This window comes from Arachis ipaensis, chromosome B6, assembly GCF_059453495.1.
Source record: "Arachis ipaensis isolate K30076 ecotype BB chromosome B6, ASM5945349v1, whole genome shotgun sequence".
Taxonomy (NCBI): domain Eukaryota; kingdom Viridiplantae; phylum Streptophyta; class Magnoliopsida; order Fabales; family Fabaceae; genus Arachis; species Arachis ipaensis.
This window is the reverse complement of record NC_142441.1, coordinates 12,727,413-12,746,252: the sequence shown is the minus strand read 5'-3', so window position 1 is coordinate 12,746,252 and position 18,840 is coordinate 12,727,413. Positions and strand designations below refer to the sequence as shown.

The following is an 18,840-nucleotide window of genomic DNA, read 5'->3' as shown; positions in this document are numbered from 1 at the left end:
ACTTTATAACTCAACAGAGATGACTGAACAAAGAATTGAGCTGCGCGGAAAGGAGGCTAAGCAAAGACGGGAAGATAATGGCTGGAGTGCGGCAAAAGCACGGCAAAACAGAGGGAAAGTTCGACAAAACAGACGTGGAAGCGCGACGAACAACGGCTAAACAGAGACGTTACAATAACGCTAGAGAAGTACGAACAGCGACGATGACACGACGGTGGTTGGACAGAACAAAGGAGGGAGGGAGTGAGGGAGGAGCTCGAAGAAAAAGATGCTATTGCCTCTAGTAGTGAGTGAGTAAGTGAGTAAGGGAGGGAGGGGATTAGAGTCACTGAGTTACCTACTTATTTCCAGTTTTCCATCTTTTCTTTTTCTTACGGGACAGTTTTTGGACAGTTTGACGATTCATTTACGATTTTTAAAATAGATGGTTATAATTTCTGTTCAAACTGTTTTTTTATTGGTATACGATTTGACCGATCAATTCGAACCAATTTTCAAAACCTTAAAAATAAATAAAAGTAAATATTTTTATAAAAAAAAATAACATTATAAACCAATGTTCTGAAAATCGGTTTGAATCGGCCTGTCGAATCGGTTGAACCGTAAACCATTGGCAAATACGATTTAGACAGATGATAAAAATGACAGATTTAGAAACCAGAGTTTGACCGCTGAATCAGTCAGAAACTGATCAGTCGAAACGAACCGTGATCCGACCGGTTTTTGAAATTGACTAGCAAAACGCTGCGTTTTGCATGCTGAAGAAAGGGCCAAAGGGGAACGAACCCTAGTCTCACTTACAGACCCACTCACCCCTTTTCTCTCGAGCCTCTACGGTCCACTCTCACCTCTCGCTCTCAGTTCTCATGTCTCTGGTCTCCACCTCGAGCTTCCGGCACAACTTCTGTCCAGCCACCACCGCCGTCGCAACTTCCGTGGAGCCACCACTACTGTTCGTGAAGCCATGCTCCGTCGCCAAGTCAGCTCTCGAAAATCGCAACCACCGCCAGCGCCACTTTCTGTCGCGCAGTTAGGGACCGCCAGTGCCAGCTCTATTTAACCCTGTCACCCCTTCAGCCACCTCTTGCTGGTCACTGTCCCTGTCCTCGCCAATTCTGCATTTTTTCAGACTTCCAACTTCTAATAACCTTAGGTATGAATTTTGTTTTTTGCAATAATAATAGTTGAAATATTGATTAATTGTTGGTTCAAAATTTTGTTATTGATTGTTTGAAGCATCTTAATTTTTGAAGCATTGATAGATTAATTGATTAGGGTAGGGTTGTGTTGTGTCGTTCCAAGGTGAATATGATTATTTTGCTTTGCGACGCTTGCTGATGGTTTTTTGATGTCACTGCGTTTTAACATTTGATCAATGAATTTTTTTTGCAAATATTCAGTTTTGGTTTATATTTTCATATATTGACTTGGATTTATATTTTACTAAAAGTTATCTAACAAAATAAGTCAAAGTAATCTCAAAAAAATCCCAAATAATTAATAAGATTGAATCTAAATATTTTTGCAATTTTATATATATTAACTATAAACCCTCTATATATAGTAAAACTAGCTTAGGAAATTTAGAAAGGTTAATATAGTTTATCTAAATTATTGTAATTAATTTCCTCATAAGATCATGACATATTATTAGAAGTTGAGAATTTTTGTAATAATAATGGTTGTTTGTTAAGATTATTGGGTTGGAGTGAATTGTTGTGATATTGTAATTGGATTATATTGTTATTAAATTATTGGTAATTTTTAAGTATAGATGATAGTATCAATCAAGAACTATTTAAGAATAGTAATGCTGAAAATAATTATATTAGACTATAATTATATTTTAATGTGTTTATTTATATTTTATTTATTATTTTATTATAAAATAATTTTTTCGATTTAACTACAGTTGAACCGATTAAATCTGTAAACTAATAATTAAAATAAGAGTCCCACTAGGGAGACAATGACTTATTTATACAATGGGTTATATGAGTTACAAAATGAACATTCCCATACTATCTAAAATAATCATCTGAGTACTAGGGATAATAAACATCTTTCTAAAAGCTTAAACTAATTCAGCTGATGGAAAAAGATAACACTAATAATTATATATCTAATACTCCCTAAACTTCTATTATACACATTATACAAATATTCCATTAATTCCTCATACTTTTTCTTAAAATAATTCTATAATCAATTCGATTTTTAAAATTTTATTATAAAATATTAAAATTATTAAATAATTTAATATATTTAACCGAATATATTTAACTTAACTGCTAACTCGATACCGGTACAAATCACATATGAAAATGTCATCGTGAGTATTCCCTATAGATAAATGTGAGTAAAGCAACGACGCGTGGTTCCTCGTGAATTCTTCTCTCTCTCTCTCTCTTTCTCTCTCATACACACATCAATATCTTCCTTCGCTCATCCTTCGAGTTCCAATTCCAAAAATTTCCGATCAGTCTCACAAAGAATCTCTATTATTTCATTCCACCAATTCAATCACAGATACAGATGTCATCTCTGCAACCGAACGTCGATTCTACAAATTCGGAAGCGATGCAACGATCCAATCCCAAGAAGCGCCGGAAAATTGGACACAGCAATTCCCTCAGCCTCGTTCCATGGAGATCCGAGACGCAACAGCGGATCTACTCTTCCAAGCTCGCAGAAGCTCTCCGCCACGTCATCCATCGGAACCCTCCGTCTCCGCCGGCAAAGTCTAGTGCCGGTCGAGAGGTTCGCGAGACCGCCGACCGAGTCCTCGCTTCCACTGCAAAAGGCCGGACTCGTTGGAGCCGCGCTATCCTTGCTAGTCCACTCAACCGGTGGAAGCTCCGGCGGATGCACAAGAAGGTTCACAAGGCCTCCACCGGATTGCCGAAGAAGTCGCCGGAGACTCGCCGGAGATTACCGGTGGTGCAGAAGAAAGCGCGCGTTCTCGGCCGGTTAGTCCCCGGCTGCCGGAAGCTCACGTTCCCGAACCTTCTAGAAGAAGCCACAGACTACATCTCGGCGTTGGAGATGCAGGTGAGAGCCATGACGGCACTCACGGAGTTACTCACCGGCGGCGGCTCCCTCGCCTCGGCTTGACTCGGCCGTGAAAAAAACACGTTGACTCCCGCTGTTTTTTAGCCTTAGGCTATACAATTCGCACCAGGTGGTATTTTTTCACTTGTTTGTTTTCCTTATGAGTAAATATGTGAATTGATCCACAAATTTTATGTATGAGTTAAATTAGTCGTCAAATTTCTATTGAATTAAATTGGTTTTAAATTTATTTTTTGTATTTAAGTAGTTTGACTCATGCTTGATTTGGACGGTAAGTGTACGTAAAATGTAACAAAAAAAAAAAAACCCACGTAATTTTTCGACGTCGTGACGGAAAAAATGTTGGAAATTAATTTGATTCAATAAAATTAAAAATAATATTTAATAATATTTAAAAATATTTTATTAAATTATTAGACTAAAAAATTAAATTAACTAAAATATTAATAAAAATAATAAATTATACTAGTTTTTTTTTTATTTTTTTCATAAATAATTTATCTCATAAGTAAAATTTAAGATTTTAGAGCATTTACTCAGAATGCATGGGTTTCAGAGTCGTGTAATTTTCAGTGTATATGATGCGTTTTTTTCGATCTTCTACTTTCCATCATCGCCACTTTGCTTTTCTATTTTTCTTCTTCTTTTTATTTTTATCGTCTCGGCTAATTAAATTAAAAGTGTTTGCGTCCATTACTGCTTGAAATTTTCATAGGGTTGCTAATGCTTTTTTTTTTTAATGCTTTTATTAAGATTTCTACGAGTCGTTGAATTCTTGAATTGCATTCTTCCAAAATTATTCTTCCTGAGTTTATTAATATTATTGTTATTCTCAACAAACGATAAACTGAAAACCTTATCAAAGAGAAGTAGTTTGTTTCGTTCTTACTTCTCTTGTGTCTTGAGTGACACTTTCGCCTTCCAGCGTCTCACACAAAATGTGTTTGAAACACAATCTAATCTTTTTTTTTATCAAAATATAATAATTGTAAAGAGAATGCTAGGGGCCAGCAACATTTGGGATTTATAGCCATCAAATAGCCATCAATGAGACTTTTAATGGTGTGAGATTAATGTGAGATTTCATCCAATGGCTCACTCTTGTTTGATGGTTACATGCTGGCCAGAATTTGATAAAATTGCTGGCTCCTAGACTTTTCCAATTGTAAATGTGCTTGACCTCTCAACCCCATGGAAATATTGTATACATTTTGATTAATTGTGCTGTATAGCATATGTGACACACTGACACCAAATTGTGATTTGGATAAGTCACTGAACTTTTGTTAGTAATCAGAGACTTCACTTGAGTTGTATGCATGAGATTAAAAATTCATGTACTAAAATAATTTAGAATTCCAAATAAAACTATGAATGTGGTTAATTTGGGGAGGGGGAGGGGGATTTGAGTCCTGAACCTGGTCAGATCTTTAGGCCTTCCACTGTCTCATGTTGAAGGAGTACAATTTACCATGGTTCTGAAAATGCAATAATGCATGCATCAAACTTTTAGAAAAGTAAATAAATATATAATATAATCCACATCCATGGTCACTGACTCACTGCCTATAAGCATATTATACACACCACACGGATTTGGGGCTAAGCTTTGATATCCTTTTCTTTGAAAACTAAAAAGGAAAAATGGTAGCAGTGAGGCAGTGATCAATCAAGATCAGAGACGCAGTGCCGTACGGATGACTAGTTTATATTCCATCTGAATTAAATATTTAGCTAATACGTGTTTTTAAAAAAGAACCCTTTCAAGGTTATTAATTAAATTTTTTATATTATTTATTTATTAAATAAAAGCTTTAAATAATAATTTTAAAATATTATTTTTCAAGATATTTGTTTTATCCAAATTAACCTTGTGTGGCACATCACACAATAAGGTTTATTTAACATGTGTTTTAACTTTTAAGAATACATAATAAGATTATCCACAGTATAAAATTTTAAATTTTTTAATAAATAAAAACCAAATATATTAAAAGTATAAATTTTTTATATTTTTAATAATAATTTTTTTAATTTATAATTTTAATGTATGGTGTTATTACACAAGATAGCAAAATTCTAACTAGAAAAAGGATAATTCAGTGCTTCATACGCATATGTTACCGTAATCTCATTCAGTTCTCCATCATCTTTGGATTTACAAACTGTTCTAGTTAATAATAACATCTTGCTTAGACTGGCTTGTAAGATCAGTTACAAATAAAAGAGCCATTAACTGTATTCAGTGTAGTCAGAGGATTCTAACGGTAATTTGCATATTTTTAATTAGTTTTTGTTGCAATGGTATGGATTCATACACAACATAGAGTAATCAAGGTGAAATGGCAAGGATGCTATGACAATTTTGGATATTTGAGAGAGAGAAATAAGAACCCCACATTTAAAAGTTAGGACCAAGAATAGAGAAACTTTGAAAGAGGCTAATGAATCATGTGGGTAGGTGGCCCCGCAATATCAAGGGCCATAGGGGGCACCGAACCCTTGAACGCCCCCATTCCTCCTACAGTGGCTTGCATGTGACTATGAGACCTAAGAGAAAAAAAAAATTAAATAAATAGAAACGTTTACATGACTATACTTTGAATATTGAATTGGAATATAATTTTAATTTATTAGATAGAGCATTTTTATTTTTAAATGAAATTTACATTTATCAAATGAAAAATAAGTGCAAAGAATAGTTTAATACTTTAATTGGAAACATGGCACATTTTAAGGAAGAGACTGGTGAATTTGGTTTAATTTTGATGGAAGAGGAAGAGACAAATGAGGGTTGGAGGTACCCCACGCCTGTGTGGGCTGTTTTCCTTATAAGGGGCTGGCACGCATGCAACCTTAGCTTCAGAATACAACTGTCAATACTTCCACATAATGACATCCTCCTCCCCCATGTTAATGTGCCACCCCATCACCTTCCCATAAATTCTAGTTAAAATAGTTGTGAACAAGACAATAATTGTTGGGGTAGTATTTATTATGGTTCTAAGAATCGAATGGAACCGGTCGGTTTAACACACAAAAAAATTAGTTGTTAACAAATTGGTTAAAGAACCGATTAGTGGGTCAAATTGGTGTGATTTTTTAGCATTATTTAACCAGTTTAAAACAGTAAAATATTAAAAATTATTTTTTTGAAAAAATATATTTTATACATAAATATATTATTTTATTATAATTAATTTAACTTCAATTGAATTAAAATTAAAATTTTTTATTTTTAAAATTTTAAGAATCTTAGTATTTATGTAAAAATAATAATTAAAAATAATTAAATAATTTTACTATTTGATATAATATGGATCAATGTTTTAATTATTATTTTTTACATGAATTTATTTTTAAAATTTGTTAAAAATTTTAAAAATATTCTAAGTTTTATTTTATTTTAATTATTTTAAAATTTTTTGTCTACATCAAATATACTCATGGCAATTAATTTTTCAAGAAGTTCCTAATTCAGCAATGACTTCACAAAAAGAACTTTCAACACAAGCAAGCGAGGCACAAAATTCTGGCTCATAATTATAAAGTATTATTGCTAGATTGGTTTTAAAATTATTGAAAATTTAACTGCTAGGTACATTTGATACAAATCATAAATTATGAGATAAAATAAAAATAAAATAATACTTAAAAATATTTTTAAAATTTTTGACAAATTTTAGAAACAAAAAATATGTTTTATCCAATATTATTTTAACTATGAATAGTTATCTAAAATAATATTAATTACTAACAAAATTATTCACAATATATCATGAAGCATATTATTCCTGTATTTTTGTTATTACCATAATAAGGCCATCAACACGCACCATTCGATCAACAAAAAATAATGCATCTGGAAGAAAAAAAATGAATAATCAGTGTGCATTTCGAGTTTTAACTTTTAACGGCAACCCAATCATAGCAATAACCCACCAAAAAAGGCAAAAAACGCAGCTACATGTAACGAACCTGGTGATATGCATCGTCCTTTCTTAGCCTATTCCGATCCCTAAAGTAGCACAACAATTAGGTACAAGAGAGTTTAATTCAGGTATGTTCTTTCAAATATGGTCCATTAGACATATATGTGATCATGTGGTGTTGAACTCCTTAATATGGTAAATGGGACCATTGGTTACTACGAATCCATGCTTTTTCGTAATTTAATATATATAAAAAAAAAAAAAAGATTTCCATGTTGATCACTATTGGTGTCATAGTTTCAAATTACACATGATTTTATCCCATTATAGATAGTTTACCAAGTGATTATATATTTATATGCTCACTTTGGAGCCTAATTAAGCATCATAATTTAGGTGTTTTTCCATCTCTGTTGTCTGATTAAAGAGGATTTGATGGGATTGTTATAATATTTAGCTATTAGCTATATCTTTATTCTTTAGCATCGAACAAGTGATGTTATTAATAATATGCAAAAAGAGTTGAACTTGAGTCATAATTTATACAATATTTAAGAACTCATTATGTATCCGCATATGAGAAGGTGAAGGTGAAGGTGCTTAAAAATGTTAACCCTATTTTTTAATCAACAATCACAATCTAAGTGGGAATTGGGAACTGGGAAAGAAACACAGAGAGGGCTAAGGGAGTAAGGGGTGTGAAACAAACGAATATAACAATTAACAAACACAACAATAACGTACATGGATTGGGCCCGAAGTGTGAGTTACCACACGTGGACTCTTTGAACGGTTATAGAGGACATTGGGTATAATGGGCCCAATACTCACATGGATTGCCCACCACTCCCTTAACCCTTCATTACATCATCTTCGGTTGTAGGGAAGGAAGGGCCAGCCATGAGCCCATGAGAAAGGGATACTCTTCTGGTTCTCAGCTCTTCTCTTGTAATACATTAGATTTTCTCTATTCTAGTTAAAAAAAAAAGGGTTCACCATTCTCTCCCAGTCCCCATGCACATAAATTTGAGCTTTATTATGTGTTCTATACTTCTATCCAAAAAAAAAAAAAAACGAGCTTCATTATGCGTAAGAATGACAAATATATTTGTCCAAAGAGTCACACTAAATCCAGTGCCCAGCAATAACTGAGTGAGTGTGTCATGTGTGTATGACAAAACAAATAAATTAGGGCTTCATTTATTACTTGACTCCCACCACTATTCAAGAATTAATATTCTAAACTATTAGCATTATAGTTTAGAATTAATTATTCTTTGTTTAGGACCTTAGGTTGTTCACTAATTTTTTTTTAAATTTTTTAATAAAATAATAATTCTATTTAAATAATAATTAAAAATATACTTTTAGCATCTTTTGAACTAAATGCAAATTAGTTTTATCACTTAGGATTTATAACTAAGTGCGAATTAGTTTTCACGTAATAACAATAATAATTAATAATTATTCAATTAGTTTTTGTGTAAAAATAATAATTTTGTTTACATTATATCATTTTTTAATTAGTTGTTAGGATTTATATTTTAAACTCAAATCAAAGCCAATTAGGTTTTAGAAAATTTTAACTATGAGCCAATTATAAAAATACGAATTAGAGATGTATAGCATCGTACCTCTCTTGTTTAGTACAATTAATTACTTCTTTTAAATTTTTTCTATTTTTTTCAATGATAATTCGTGTTCACAAAATTGTTGAGATCAATCCTAAAGTTGATAATTTGTGTATACATATACGAGTGATAAGGTTATAGACACTACCGAGTTACGAAAATTTTTCATTGTCATCTTGTGTCTCAATTGTTTAGTACAATCAATTACTTCCTTTATATTCGCCTTATTTAAAATTTCTCTACTTTTTTTTAATAAAAGTTGGTATTCAGAAAATTATTGACTACGCTTAAAAATTTGTGTGTACATATACGAGTGATAAGGTTATGAATAGTTGAACACAACTGAGCTAAAAAAATTCTCTATTGCTATGTTCAATTGAGATGGTTTGCCTCGATGAAAATGTGAATTTTTTTGTCATTTTTTAATTAATGTTAAATTTGTATTATTGATCTTTCAAATGTGTTTATTTATCATTTTTATTTGTTCTTTGATTTTTGTGGGTCAATTCTAGGGAAAGAAATACACACCTCAGTTAAGAAAATTTTTGTGTTTCGATTCATGAATTTGCTAAGAGAATGAATAGTTTTGTGAGCTTAAATCAATGTATCGATGTGCGGAGACTTTCGAAATCGTCAAGTATTCCATGGATTTAGTTTTGTGAGTTTTAACACTCTCAATACTCTTGAATTCGATTACACCTATTTAGTTGGTAAGTTTATTGTTTAAAAAAAAAATATTCAATGATAAATTTATTTAACTCATTCATGATTTCGGCTGAAATTTTTAAACTAATTTATTGACAATAAATATTTTTTAATTTAATCAACTTTAAATAATATTGGATATCTTGCTGGAATTAGGAATGAGATCACTCTTAAAAAGGATAGCAAATTTAGCACATACAATATTATTAAATTAGAAGTCTATGATAGAAAATTAATTATTATTTTTTAAATATAAATATTTACACATAATAGATGAGTAAAATAAAATTTAAAAATTTTAATATTAACTTTAATGCAAATTTATTTATTTGAATTTGTTTTAAGATTTTATTCTATATAATATTCGAATTTCTTTGTTTTAGTATTTTGTATTAAATTATTATGTTAATTTTATTTTGTGATAAATATTTTTATAATATTAATTTTTTTTGTGTTTGAAGAATTTTAATTTGTTGAAAAAATTTATTTTCGATGAATAAATATTTTTTATTTAAAATATTATTAATGGTATGTTAATATTAAAAATATAAAAAATAAGCATACTTAAAAAAAATACTTTACGTCGTTTGATCTTTATAAAATTAAAATGATTAATTAATTAATTGTTAATTTTTAAATTGTCATTATTTATTTAATAAAAAATAATTTATAAATTATGTTTAAAATTTTATGAATTTGCTAATTTTTAAATTTTAAAATATAAAATATATATGAATAGAGTTTGGTACAATTTTTTTGTTGTTATTTTTTAAGTTGTAATTATTTTTTTTAATATAAACACTCACACATATTAGATGATTAAAATGAAATCTAGAAATTTTAATATTGACTTCAATGTAAATTTATTTATCTGGATTTGTTTCAATATTTTACTCTATAAATTCAAATTTATTTGCTTTAGTATTTTCTATTTAGATTGTTATTTTAATTTTATTTTATTATAAATATTTTTGTAATATTAAACTTTTTTTGTGCTTGAAATATTTTAATTTGTTAGAAAAACAATATTAAAAACTAAATATTTAGTGATGACACCTAAGTACGTTTATTTTAATATTTAGGTTTTAATATTGTTGAACTAATTATTTACTCAGGTGTTGTCATTAAAGACTTGTTTGGGTGAATTTTTAAGAAAATATTTTTTTTCGAGTTATCTTTTTTTAAAAGATCTCATGGAAAAGTAAAAGTAATTTTATGTTGGAGTATCTCATACCAAAAGATCTTTTTATCTATCAATTATGTTTGGGTATAACGATATAAAAGTAATTTTTTGTTTATTTATTACATAAAAAATATCTTTTTTTTAAGAAAAAAAGATCTTTTAAAAAAAGATGTAAATTACAACTTCTCAAAAAAATATTTTTTTTTTATTTTTCTAATACTTTTACTTTTACTACTAAAAATTTGTCAAACACGCTAAAAAATTAAAAAAAATATTTTTTATTAAAAAAATATTTTTTTATCAAGATAATTACGCCCAAACAAGCACTAAATACCTAACAACCTAAGAAAGCGTAATTTAAAATTTAAAAAAGTAACAACTTAAGCAAATAATAATTTATAATTTATAAATAAAATTCTAAAAATTTTTAGTGACGACACTTAAATATTTGTGTGTCTTGTTCATTATTTTTGCCAACAAAAAACACAATTTTAAAAACTAAATATTAAAATAAACATACTTAGGTGTAGTCACTAAATATTTAGTTTTTAATATTATTGTTCTAACAAATTAAAATCCTTCAAACACAAAAAAAAGTTTAATATTACAAAAAATATTTATAACAAAATAAAATTAAAATAACAATCTAAATAGAATATACTGAAACAAACAAATTCGAATTTCTAGAATAAAATCTTAAAACAAATTCAAATAAATAAATTTATATTAAAGTCAATATTAAAATTCTTAAATTCCGTTTTAATCATTTAATATGTGTGAGTATTTATATTAAAAAAATAATTTTAACTTAAAAAATAATAACAAAAAATTATACCAAACTATATATATATATATATATTTAAAATTAAAAAATTTTCAAATTCATAAAATTTTAACACACAATTTATAATTTATTTTTTATTAAAAAAATAGTTACAATTTAAAAATTAACAATTAATTAATTAATCATTTTAATTTTATAAAGATCAAACGATATAAAGTATTTTTTTAAGTATGCTTATTTTTTATATTTTTAATATTATTTTTAAGAGTGATAAATAAACACATTTGAAATATCAATAATATAAATTTAACATTAATTAAAAAAATGACAAAAAATTTATATCTTCATCGAGACAAACCAGCTCAATTGAGTATGGCAATAAAAATTTTTTTTAATTTGGTAGTGTCTAATTTTCCATAACCTTATCACTCGTATATGTACACACAAATTCTTAACGGTGGAATTGTTCTCAATAATTTTGTGAATACCAATTTCCATTGAAAAATGGTAGAAAATTTTCAAATAAGGCAAATATAAAGAAAGTAATTGATTGTACTAAACAATTGAGATACAAGATGGCAATGGAAAATTTTCGTAACTCACTAGTATTTATAACCTTATCACTTATATACGTACATATAAATTATCAACTTTAGGATTGATCTCCGCAATTTTGTGAACACAAATTTTTTTTTTTACCAAAAATAGGAGACTCGAACCCTCAACCTCTTAATTGAGTATGGGGAGACTATGTCATTTGAGCTATTACTCATTAGCAATTTTGTGAACACAAATTGTCATCGAAAAAAGATAAAAAAATTTAAAAGGAGTAATTAATTGTACTAAGCAAGAGAGGTATAATACTATTAGCTAGAATTTTCTAAAACCTAATTGGCTTTGATTTGAATTTAAAATATAAATCCTAACAACTAACTAAAAAATGATATAATGTAAACAAAATTATTATTGTTACACGAAAACTAATTGAATAATTATTAATTATTATTGTTATTACGCTGAAAATTAATTCGCACTTAGTTATAAATCCTAAGTGATAAAACTAATTCGCATTTAGTTCAAAAGATGATAAAAGTATATTTTTAATTATTATTTAAATAGAATTATTATTGTTATTAAAAAATTTTAGTGAACAACTAAACAAATAATAATTTATAATTTTTAAAAAATACTAATGACAACACCTAAATAAATAATTAGTTCAACAATATTAAAAACTAAATTTTCAACGATCTAAAAAAACGTATTTAAAAATTTAAAAGGTAACAACTTAAGTAAATATTAAGTTATAATTTATAAATAAACTTTTAAAAATATCTAGTATGAATGCCACGTCAACTTAAGAACTCCCTATTTGTATTATTATTATTACTATTATTATTACTATAAGAGCTATTACGATAAGAGTTATCTATTTGTATTATTATTACTATTACTATTATTATAAAGATAACGATAAAAATAAATATTATTATTACTATTATTATTATTACTACTATAAAAATAGAGATAAAAATAAAGATGAGCGTCACATCAGTATGAAAGCTTCCCATCATTATTATAATAATAAAAATTCAAATTCAAATATTATTATTATTTATTATTACAAGAGAAAATAAGTAAATTATTAATAAAAAGAGAAAATGTAATAAAAAAAAGTTAGATATTAATATATAATTTAAAAATAAATGTCAAAAATTAAATTTTGATATAAAATTTTTGTAATTAATATTAAAAAAATAACATTTTTATCTTTAAAATTTAATAATTTTATACTAAGTGAATTTTTTAATTTTTTTAGTGTAAATGATTATATTTTTTTAAAAAAATAAAAAAATTAAATTTTGTTTCAAATTATTTTTGTGAATCTTTTAAATACTTATTTAAATATTATCACAAAAATTTAGATAAATAAATAAACGATTTACTAAATATAAATTTTTTTATTATTTAAAAAATATAATATTTATTAGTTATTTTTATCATATTTTTAAATTATGTAATGCTCTTGTATCGATAAGAGAGACTTTTTCTGGGCGAAATCTTTCGTACAAATTGGTACTTAAGCCAACTAGCCAAGACAAAATAATAGAAGAGCTGAATTTATTTTAAAATATCTGGCTAGATTGAACTTTACTTTTGCAGTGAGTTACAATAGGGATTTGGTTGCATTTTGAAGCAGCATTGGTTGCGTGGGAGAGGGAACAACACACGCACTCTTCGCTCTTGTTAGTTGAACACAACACCCCCCTCTCTCACTCTCAATCCTTTCTTCAAACACTTGGTCTGCACATAACCCCCATTTCAAGATTTATTCTTTAACATTCAAATTCAACGGAGCCAGAGAGATTATAGTAATAATAATAATAATAAGAATGTCTCTGCGACCGAGTGCCAACTCTCGCTCGGAGACGAGGAAGAAGTCCTACAAGATCGGCGTCGACGCCGACGAGGCTCGTCGCCGGAGGGAGGACAACCTGGTCGAGATCAGGAAGAACAAGCGCGAGGACAGTCTTCTAAAGAAACGAAGGGAGGGCCTTCTCCTTCACCCTCATTTGCCCAGTAACAACAATAACCATGCCCCTTCTCCTTCCTTCCCCGCCAACCGGGTATGTATATATGATTCACAATCAATTTCAATCTTACGTTTGTCACGATGTTAACATTGTAGATCGTAATTTCGCTGTTTCGATTCTGTTTGCACAACCAATGAAGGAATCATATTTGTTATCTTAGACGTGATCACGGATTAGTTTCTCGAATTGTAGATCTTTGTGAGCAGTGAGTAGTGACTTGTTGACGTAGGACCACAACGGAATCAGGATGTGGTACTAGTTGGATCGGATTTGTGTTTGTCTTATAGACACAAAATGTACGATACTAGGGCATTTTTTTATGTACTTGCATTTTAACTGTGGCATTATTAGTACATTATTACAAAGCACTTTCGGGCAGAAGCTACTTAATAAACCTGCCTATAGTTGAGAGGATGCCCGGGATTTACCAGATGATCTATACTTCAAATGAAAGTGGCTTCAGGGCAGTCCTGTCAGAAAAGAGAAAAGAAAAAAAAAAGGGTTTGGAGCTAGAAATGCATTTTTGTTAAACAAATGACAGTCCCCCCCCCCCCCCCCCCCCCTCTCTTCTCTTTTTTTTTTTCTTTTTTGGGCCTTTGAATTGAAGCATAGCAATACTATATATGGGACACCTCTATTTGTACTGATCTCCAATCTTCAAGTTTCGGAATGATACCTTAGGTGTGCTAAAAAATCATCTTTATGTTGTTTAACAGTTAGAAGGCATTCCTGTGATGGTACAACGAGTATGGTCCGATGACCCAGCTGCACAATTAGAAGCAACTACTCAGTTTAGAAAGCTATTATCAATTGGTATGAATGCAATTGTCATTCTCATAAATTTGTGGTGTACCATGTATCACCTATACTTAAATCAAACAATATGATTATCCTGTCTAAATCGTATTACGGCACTAATTCTGATATGTAATTCTTTTGTTGGACTATTGTCATTGCCTTATCTGCATCTATTGGTACAGTACTCACTTGTTGTTGGATATTCCCATATGAATTTTAACTTTCATTGGCTGGTCTGTTTAGAACGCAGCCCTCCAATTGATGAGGTCATTAAGGCAGGTGTTGTCCCTAGGTTTGTGGAGTTTTTGGGAAGGCATGATCTACCACAGTTGCAAGTATGGGTGTTTCTCTACCTTTTTATTCTTGCTCTAATGCTCTCTACTTGCTTTGCAAAAGTTTTATCCTGGCTGATCCAATATTGTTCCCTATGCAGTTTGAGGCTGCATGGGCTCTAACAAATGTTGCATCTGGAACATCTGAGCACACAGGAGTTGTCATTAAACATGGTGCTGTTCCCCTGTTTGTGCAGCTTCTGAGCTCTGGCAGTGATGACGTTAGAGAACAGGTTGAGTCTTACTCAGACTCTTGGCCAGATTTTATGTTTAAATATTTTAAAATTTACTGTCTTAATGACTGATTAGATGGAAGTTTGAAGAAAATTTATTCCTTTTTTTTATGTAATAACACAAGCTCTTATTTACTTATTTATTTTTTCTGAAATAAAGGCGCCTTCTCTATTTTCTGACAATTTTTACTATCTCTTGTGCTGAATAGGCAGTATGGGCCTTGGGTAATGTTGCTGGTGACTCCCCAAACTGTAGGGATCTTGTTCTAAGTCATGGTGCACTCATGCCATTACTGTCTCAATTGAATCAACATTCTAAACCATCTATGTTGAGGAATGCTACATGGACTTTGTCTAATTTCTGCCGTGGAAAGCCTCCAACACCCTTTGAACAGGTTGGGGACATTTGCATAAAATCTTGCTTGTGACTTGTGAGGTCCTGTATAACTAACAAGAAGCTCACTTGTGAATTTGTTTCCACTATTCTACGTCCTTTCATGTGATGTTGATATTTTGTCTTCTGTACTATTGTGCTAGTATTGATTGGATTTGATCTCTACCAGGTAAAGCCTGCCTTGCCTGTTCTTCGGGAGCTCATTTACTTGAATGATGAAGAAGTTCTAACAGATGCGTGCTGGGCTCTATCTTACCTTTCAGATGGCCCAAATGAAAAAATTCAAGCTGTAATTGAAATAGGAGTATGCCCAAGACTTGTGGAGCTCTTGCTGTAAGCTACTCTGCTCTCTGAAGCTTAGCATCCTCTGAAAGTTTTAATTTGATGCCTTCGTACTTCTTATGTGTCGCTCTGTATTCTGTAAACTCATGGGTGACTCACTGACTCCATCTATCTTTCTGTTCTGTTACTGACTCCATCTATCTTTCTGTTCTGTTTTCACTTTCGTATTGTTGTACTACTTGTGCTTACTGAAGTTCCTTTTGGCAGACATCCATCACCTACAGTTCTTATACCTGCTCTTCGAACTGTAGGAAATATTGTTACCGGTGACGATGCTCAGACTCAGGTATAAAGAATGCTTATCTCCTGATTATTAAGAAAGTCTTTTTGCCATATTATCTCATAGACTTGAGCTAGTTATAACTTTGTAAATTACTAGGCCAAGTGTGTGTACATGTGTGGATCATGTTAGTATATTTTTCCATATATATACTATCTCATTATAAAGGTTGAAGATCATACAATAGTACCAAATTATTTTTTAAACCGCCTTGAATTCCTTATGACTAAATCAGCGATGTATTTCAGTTTGTAATTGATAAAGGAGTTCTCCCCTGTCTTCACCAACTTCTTTCGCAAAATAACAAGAAAAACATCAGGAAAGAAGCTTGTTGGACGATATCAAATATCACAGCTGGGAATAGAATTCAAATACAGGTAAAACGAGGGTGGATATCTAAATCTATCTTGCTTTAAGAGGGATTAATAGGGAGCTTGAACTTTACATGTGATATTTTTTACTATTATTAATAAATTCATTTATTAGTGGAGTCTAAAATTTCTTTGCTTGTTCCCAACTCTTATCTTCGTTTCATGATATTGGTCATATATGATTTGACTTCATGTTATCTAGTAAGGACAAGGTCATTTGTTGAAACGGGTGGTATTAATTTGTTTATTCTTTTGTGCATGCATTTTGTGCTGGAGTAAAAGAGTTCCTATTATTACACATCCAAGTCTTTTTATGAACCAAGTTAAACAATAAGACTTGGAATAATGCTAGCCATAACTGATTTTTGTTATGTTAGACCAACTTGGTTAACAAAAAGACTTGGATGTGTAGCATTATTCTAAAATTACCTGGAAATAACTGTGATTGATATGAAATTATTAACAATAATGGTGGCAAGTTAGTAGTTACTAATACTGCTATTAAGTGAACAATTTCTGATTGCTTTAACGTGTTCTACTAATTCACTATGTGAGTTTCAGTTTTCATTTCTATTTTAACAACCGTAAGTCCGTGACCAATATGGGTATTGCTACAGGCTGTCATTGAGGCCAACGTTATTCCTCCTCTTGTCAATCTTCTTCAGAATGCAGAATTTGAAATCAAGAAGGAAGCTGCATGGGCTATTTCCAATGCAACTTCTGGAGGATCTCATGAGCAGATTCAGTATGGTTTCACTTCACTATTACATTTGAATTTCCTGTATCATCAATTTCACCTTTTAGGGGGATATTTCTGGGTGTAAGAAAATACACGGTTTTTCCATCAGGTTAAAAAGACTAAAGGCAACAAAAACTTGAAAAGGATGCATGTATTGGGTCCTACAGTCTAAAGCTAGGGAAACTTTCTTCTATTTCTGCATTATATACAAACTTGGGATTTATGGGTTTTATTTTATAAACTTGTGTTTATAATGCTTACTTTGGTTGCAATATGTTGTGATGAACATTGCTATAGGTTCCTGGCAAGTCAAGGTTGCATCAAGCCATTGTGTGATCTATTGACATGTCCCGACCCAAGGATTGTGACAGTTTGTCTTGAGGGGCTGGATAACATTTTAAAGGTTGGAGAAGCTGACAAGGAAATGGGACACAACGGCGGGATCAATATTTTCGCTCAAATGGTTGACGAATGTGAAGGATTGGATAAGATCGAAAATCTGCAGACCCATGACAACAATGAGATTTATGAGAGGGCTGTGAAGATTTTGGAGAGATATTGGGCTGAGGATGAATTGGAAGTTGAGCAGAGTCAGAATGGCGGGGATGGTACTCAGCAAGGTTTTTCTTTTGGGACTAACCATCCCACCCTCCCGCCAGGTGGTTTTAACTTCGGGTGAAGTAATACCTAGTTTTTCTTATTTTTCCGGTCTTAAATGGATTTTCAGCTGTGTTTACTGAAGTAAGAGCCAGGATTTTTTGTCAGGCACATAGGTCATAGTTACCCGGCAATTATTGAAATTGTTAGCATGGTATATCCATATTTTCTGTTGGATTTCTTCAAAACCCCCCGCCCCCCCGCAAAAAAAAATTCTACAAATGAAAAGAGTTGTATCTAAATCTGTTCCGCGTTGCGCTCACTGAAGAGAGGAAAGTAGCTAAAGTTAATAGCAGCTTCCTAATTTCTATTTTCTAGGGTTGAAACAACTCGATCAACTACCTTTCTTGAATGAAATCCTGCATGTCAAATTCAGGTTGGGCAGCTCCTACCTACTTTTTAATTTTGTTCGTTGTTCAGTCGTTTTCCTTAGTTTCTGGCAATGAAAACCACGTGATTGATGTTTAATTTTGCAAGTTTTAGCATGATAATGCTATATCTAGCTTGATGGAATTTCAAATTCGTAAAAAAGATTCAAGTGTTTCGTAAGAAATCAAAATTGCTTACCAGGATTTTACTTATTTTATAAATAAATTGTTTTTAAATATGCTTCTTTTTCTCCCTTCTCCTCCTCCCTAAAAAAAAGAAATGATATTTGTGAACTAAAATCAGTCACTAAAATCAGTCACTAATATATTTGTGTGTAAACATATATGTTATTTAATTTATTTTTAATATATATTTTATATTGGTAGCTGATTTTAGTGTATATGTAGTATAGTTAATATAAAAA

At 30.5% G+C, this 18,840-nt stretch overlaps 2 protein-coding genes across 2 annotated transcripts; both read left to right on the top strand.

Annotated features, from left to right (window-relative positions):
- The first annotated feature begins 2,327 nt into the window (after positions 1-2,327).
- On the top strand, positions 2,328-3,315 carry LOC107648018 (basic helix-loop-helix (bHLH) DNA-binding superfamily protein). Its single transcript, XM_016352048.3, has one exon. It carries the CDS (start codon positions 2,536-2,538, stop codon positions 3,112-3,114), a length of 579 nt encoding a protein of 192 aa, XP_016207534.1. The 5' UTR covers positions 2,328-2,535; the 3' UTR covers positions 3,115-3,315.
- A 10,058-nt stretch (positions 3,316-13,373) lies between these two features.
- Positions 13,374-18,450, top strand: LOC107645959 (importin subunit alpha-4). Its single transcript, XM_088490102.1, has 10 exons — positions 13,374-13,934; positions 14,618-14,714; positions 14,943-15,034; positions 15,133-15,264; positions 15,474-15,659; positions 15,828-15,991; positions 16,208-16,286; positions 16,529-16,657; positions 17,269-17,396; positions 17,688-18,450. The coding sequence occupies exons 1-10, from the start codon at positions 13,701-13,703 to the stop codon at positions 18,067-18,069; spliced, it is 1,623 nt and encodes a 540-aa protein (XP_088346228.1). The 5' UTR covers positions 13,374-13,700; the 3' UTR covers positions 18,070-18,450.
- Positions 18,451-18,840: the final 390 nt, after the last annotated feature.

Coding starts and splice junctions, on each gene's coding strand:
- LOC107648018 (XM_016352048.3), top strand. CDS start 2,536: ATGTCATCTCTGCAACCGAACGTCGATTCTACAAATTCGGAAGCGATG.
- LOC107645959 (XM_088490102.1), top strand. CDS start 13,701: ATGTCTCTGCGACCGAGTGCCAACTCTCGCTCGGAGACGAGGAAGAAG. Junction 13,935..14,617: donor CTTCCTTCCCCGCCAACCGG/GTATGTATATAT, acceptor GTTGTTTAACAG/TTAGAAGGCATTCCTGTGAT. Junction 16,658..17,268: donor GGAATAGAATTCAAATACAG/GTAAAACGAGGG, acceptor GTATTGCTACAG/GCTGTCATTGAGGCCAACGT.